Genomic DNA, 6000 nt, shown 5'->3' with positions numbered 1-6000 from the left:
AAAAAAAAACAAAAAAAAAAACACAGTTTGTACATTATGGCTCAGAAGAAAGGCTTTTCTTTTAACTGAAATCAGCAGCTGTGGAACATGAGTACCCAGGGGTCCTGCTTGCAGAAATCAATTTGAAATTTAAATCGCTGTGAAATGGTGTTTGTCATTAGCAATCAAATATTTGAACCGGTGGAACACTCCAGTCCTTTGGTAGAGAAAGCGATTGCTCTCAAAGCAAAAGCCGGCACAAAGGTCTGGAAAAGAGGCAGAGCTTTCATTGCCAACAGCAAAGAAACAGACAGAAACGGAGAAGAAGCAATAAGACAAGAGAGAGAAGAACTTGTAACACTAAAACAAGCAGCGACTCTGACATGGCATTGTGGTGTGTGTGACTCTGAAGTGTTTCACAATGTTCTACAGTGTTGTTGTACACCTACTGTATATGAGCAACATGCACATTACCGTGTCTATGAAGAAATATCCACAAGACAAATAATATCTGGTCAGTGGTGGTTATCTGGTGGGCAGCTGACAAATTATGAACAGGACCAGAAGGGTTATAACCATTAATAACAAATATAATTGTAGTTAAAAAGTAAGGTGCTCATACAGTAATAGTTCTGAGTATGTGTGGCCATTGTATCAAAGCATCAATGACAAAGGACAGAAAATCAATCATTAACACAGGAGGTAACACAAATGTCTCCAAAAATGTGTAAGAATACAATAATAATAAATATAGTATAGTGGAATTTTACTTGTACAAACGAAGGCATAAGAATAGATTCAAACACTAATCTCACACCCGACTCGACCTTTATAAATGCTCCTACAAATGAGTTTGAAGTACACATTCAGTGATATGACTTCCATAGCAGATAGAATAGAAAAAAAGCATATGAAGTGTTAAGAATCTCCTCTGATTCTCTACAGTCACACAGAAGCTAAAAACTTCAATGGTCATAAGAATGTAATGACTGCAGAGGGGACCACAGTTCCTGATCACTTCATACCTGACCCCCCCCCCCCCCCACACACACACACACACACACACACCAGCTGCAACTTTGAGCCATTATGACTTACCATAAAGAGAATCATCATCAGAATCATCATCAAAATGACAGGTTATTAAGATCCAATATTAAGCGATGGGCTTTAATAATGATAGGTTATCTATAAAACCTTTACAACCTGGCTCAGTGCGAGAGCAGGTCTCCATCTCTCAGACACATGTTAATAAGCCCACAACCTTTAATTAAGCTGTATGTATAAGTAGGCTCCCATTATGGCCTGATTTGTGGGCCAGTTCATTTCATCAAAGCCCCAGCCAGCAGACACATACTCAATACAAATCAAGGCAGCTAGAATATTATCCTGCCTAATGGCTTCCCAATATTGATATTTTATCACTGGCTGCTGATAAGTGACTTTTAGGATCCTAATTTCTCACAATGTGGAAGCAGCATCGAGGATGTAACAACCAGCCTTTATTATAATGGAATGTTTTTTTTCTTTACAATGATTATAATGTCTACATCAGACTTTATATTCAGGTTTAGCTTTATGGTGTCTACACGATTTTCAGTTAGTAGGTAACTAAATGAAAAATAAAGTAGATATGGTGTATACACTACACACAGACACATGTTTGGGTGTGTGTTTAGGTGTGTGTGTGTGCTCATTTGTGCACAGTGTATGTTTTATCTGAGGTGTATCTCACACCTGGTCAGAATGTGTGTATTTCATTATTTATTCAAGATGGAAACATTTAACTTGGAATAGAAACATTAGCTCATGTATTTTCTTTAAAAAAAATGTTTGTATTTGTGACTTTTCTTATTTGGTTTTAACTCCAGTAAAGCAGCCTTGCTTCAGCTTCAGTGATCCTTAGGCTCACAGGCAATCCCACTGAGAGGTCCAACCCTGTTACAACCTGAAAACACACACACGCACACAAACAAACAAATGAAAAACACACTCAGACATAAATCTAACAAAAGCTCAGTTTAGTTTGAACAAGGCCAAACACTTACGCCATGTAGGATTCTTGCTCTTCCTCTCTCTAAGTGTATTTGTTGAGTTCTTCATCCTCCTATCAACATCATTCTGCCCTTTCTTCTGATAGTGGACGTTCTGATGAGCAGCGGCACCGTCCAAATCCCCGATGAGCTGAGCACCATAGACAGGAACACAAGACCAAAAGATAAATTAGATATGCATATGTGAGTTTCATATTTGAAGACATCTGTATGAATTTAACACTCAATGAGAAGAACAGATTTCCTCTCCCGTCAAATACCCTACATAATTGTGTCTAACTTATCACATGTGTCACAATTGTTGGCACCTCTAGAAATTCTTATTGACACGCTGATAGTCATCACTGATGTCTTGTATCAATAGGATATAAATCAACCCCAAAATCTATAAGTATTTATTATATATCAATCTTAGCAGAGAACAGCAGAGTGGAGATGAGCGTGAGTTCAGAGTGGAGATGAGCGTGCAGCTAAGTTAAAGTCCACCATAGTGAATGTTTAATATAGGATGTCTGAACACTGACAAAATATAGACATTGGTTATAAGTAGGATGCCAATATTTTTGAGAGTTGAAATTTTATTCATTTATCAACATGAAGAAGATTAGAGAACACACCAATAAAATGAAACAAATGCATTTTTGACCTTCAGTGAGGCCAACATAGATACATGACTATAAACATGACCATTATCACTGTTAGAATATATCTAGAGAGGCCAAATAATACAGTTGCCAATGGCCCTAAATATGGTTAAAGTAAATGACCACAAAATGTATTTTTATGACTACACTAGTCCTCTGACTTGAACCCATTTACAGTAAAATCTGTGGAATAAACTAAGAAAGAGAGTCCATAATTTGGAATTTGGAGAGATTTTGGAATGATCTCATCAAGCATTACAGTAGAACAGTCAGTGCTGTTATGCCCTCCTCCCTCCCACAAAGAGATTTTTCAACTTTTTTTTACCCCTCTCTGTTAACTGTGCCAATAATCTTGGAGGCGACAGTAGAAAATCAGCAGTGAATAACAAATCTGCTCTTGAGCATTCACATGTTTGAAGAGTTTATCTGAATCTGTCTGTAAATAGTTCTGTGATATTCTAAAAGCATGTTTTGACCAGCACAAACCTGCAGGATAATTGCACCATTCACAAACCCAAGGTCTCCCTACATAAGAGATATGCCTTCCAGCTTGCATTATAACACACGCACGCACACACACACACACACACACACACACACACACACACACACACACACACACACACACACACACACACACTCGCCAAGGACATCATTTTGCAGCAAATAAATAAAAAAAAGGAATAAAGTAATTTTTAATTTTTTTTTTTTTTTTACAAAAGGTGTAAGCTCAATAAATCACCTCTGTATTTTTTAAGTGATGCGTCAACCACATAGCAAATGAAGCATAGTCTCCCCCTCGACAGCAGCAATCAAACACGTGCAGGAGTAATTATCAGAGCAGGCCAGGGAGGAGAGAGGATTGATGCAGCTTGTCAATTAAAGTAGCTGCAAGGTTCTTTCTTAAAGGTTAACTTTTTCATATTCTGAGAACTGATCTGAGTCAGTGTGGGGCTAAGAAGTGTTTCACACGGCTGCATACAAGGTGAGTCATGAACATGAGGCACAGATAAAGAGCGATTAATGAGAGATTTGATAGCGTAATATGTCACTTTGCACCACGAAATATGCAAGTGTGTCTACTTTAGACTTTGTACAATACAGCTTTATTTATTTGCATATTCATGAGGAATTTAGTCAAATCAAGGTATTCAATGCTAAGAAGCAAGATTTCTATTCACCAGGTATCTCCGAACATACAGTACACACCGAGATACCTGGTAAAGAGAAATCTTGCTTCTGAGGTATCTGGTGAATAGAAATCTTGCTTCTTAGCAATGAATTTTCAAACCTAGACTAATTCTTTAAACCTGAACAATAGCACAAAGGTTCATTATAGCATGCTGGTAATTCAGGTGTAGATATGTTTACTGGCAGTAGGCAGTCACACACAAAAAAAACTGATAAACTCTAAAATGTTCCAAGAAAAAGTGTCCGTGCTTAGTGCATGCTGAATGTTCAGAGTGCTTTTGTTTTTCATTTTCTCTTCTCACAAAGGCATTAATAATCTGTTTGGAGGTAATATTCAAGCTGTTGGAGCTTTAGTTGTGCATTTTTAATGGAAATTTTACAGAAGTGATGCCAGGCTTCGCATATGCTCCACTAGACATATGGGCAGGAGAGACGACACAACACAGTGGGCCACAGCAACGTTTTCTTAGGCCACAGACACTTAAACAGTAGCCTGAGAGGAAAGACATGCGCAGACGTACATAAAGCCTCTATCGTTCTACTGCAAAGCATAATGAATTCACACACGTTTATGTCCAGCGGCAACTTGTTTCTACAGATGAAGCTGCACCGAGCTCAATCAGGAGCTGAGTAGTTATGGTTGCACTCAGGTTTGAGCTGTTATAATGTGCAGTTTGGAGCCATTCAGAAGTTGGTAAACATCTGTTTAAATAATGGTTTGGTTTCATAAGCAATTTCTAACTTTGCATTTAACATCACCGTGGTGTAATAAAGGTAGGCTGTGATTACTAAATGACTGTTTACATCGAATAAATGTTTCAGCCATATGGTGAGGAAATTTGTTTTCCACTGCACTGTGTTTAAAATCAGCCTTCCAAATATTATGATATGTAAAATGAGATTTATCCATCAGAGACTAATGTCTCAGGATACGAGGTTGAACGCTGGCAAATGCCTTCTTGTAACTTTCATAGTAAATAACACTATCATAGAGATACACAAAAACTACCACCAAAACATAAAAACACAAAATCAAGTGTTTGCCCTTCTATATTAAATCTTCAGGCCCGTTTGTGTATCTTCAACAAATCTCTTTGGCGCTAGAAGATAGTTGATGGACGTCAAGACTAACCAGTGGCATGCTTCATATTCTTCAGAGTTACAGGAGAAGTTCTCACACCAACTGCTCTGATTGAGCAACAGTTTTCTCTTATACTTTGCATCTTCCATGCAGAAGAAAACATGAATGTCCTCAAGAGGTACGATCTCCTGGATTGAAATTTAGCATGGGCAGGTATTTTAGCAGGTACTGGTCAGGATGATATCATACATTTCATCCAATACCGCACTTCCGGTGTGAATCCCTGAACAATCAACAGAAAGAACAACCAATTTAGATGTGTATGTGTTAAGGGAAACCCTGTAGGACTTCCCTGGAAAACTAAACCTAATTTTTTCTTTTAGGATCACTTCACACTCCTTTGTATTCTATGCATTTGTGGAGCATCGCTAAGACTGATAGATATGCCGCGTGTTGGCGTCGTTCTCATCCGTCAAAAGCAGACTTGTGATCCGCCATTAGCTGAGTGCAGTCCCTGGGAGCAAGCTGTTGACACACACGCGGCATTAATCTGCTGCTTTTGACATGAAAGTTTTAAAATATTAATTTTGTTGGGCTGATCCAGGTTGTTCTTGGGGGGATGCGAGTTAATTCATATGCTTGCAGTTGTTACCAAGTGGAATCTGCGGAACATTTAATTAGACAGCAATCTGGCCAGCAGTCTGCTCAGTGCTGCTCGACTGGGTGCAGTAATGTGTAGCGTCATGCAAAAACATACCAAGTATACAAGCACTGGGGAACGCATCAATGCTTTTCTCTTAGCTTCTAGCTGAAACCCAGAGAGCAGGAGTTAGAACAAGGTCAGCAGGTGAAGGATACAAAAACGCTTAGGTCTTCTTTAAGCTCTCTTTGATCCAAGTGACCCCACTGCCCCAGGCCAGATACAGTAGTCCTGGTCCTAGAGTATATTCATGTATCTTTCTTACATCTCTTTCTTCTTCTAGTAAAGTTAACAAAAGGTTTAAACCTGGCCCATTCTAACCAATGACCATTCATTTACTTTTTTCTTTAC

General features: G+C 38.6%; 1 protein-coding gene across 4 annotated transcripts in view; it reads right to left on the bottom strand.

The window, feature by feature from the left end:
• Positions 1–1728: 1728 nt before the first annotated feature.
• ofcc1 (orofacial cleft 1 candidate 1) overlaps positions 1729–6000 on the bottom strand; it is a 79671-nt gene continuing 75399 nt past the window's right edge. For 3 of the 4 annotated variants that reach the window (XM_027169841.2, XM_027169860.2, XM_027169851.2), the window contains 2 exons: positions 2028–2163; positions 1729–1927 (listed from right to left, as the gene is read on the bottom strand). In XM_027169841.2, coding sequence (XP_027025642.2) covers positions 1872–1927; positions 2028–2163 — 192 coding nt within the window. In that variant the 3' untranslated portion in view covers positions 1729–1871. The remainder of the gene's footprint in view (positions 1928–2027; positions 2164–6000) is intronic. The other variant, XR_003444240.2, reaches the window with a different exon arrangement.

Source organism: Tachysurus fulvidraco, chromosome 25, assembly GCF_022655615.1.
Source record: "Tachysurus fulvidraco isolate hzauxx_2018 chromosome 25, HZAU_PFXX_2.0, whole genome shotgun sequence".
NCBI classification, from domain to species: domain Eukaryota; kingdom Metazoa; phylum Chordata; class Actinopteri; order Siluriformes; family Bagridae; genus Tachysurus; species Tachysurus fulvidraco.
This window is presented reverse-complemented; position numbering and strand designations above follow the sequence as displayed.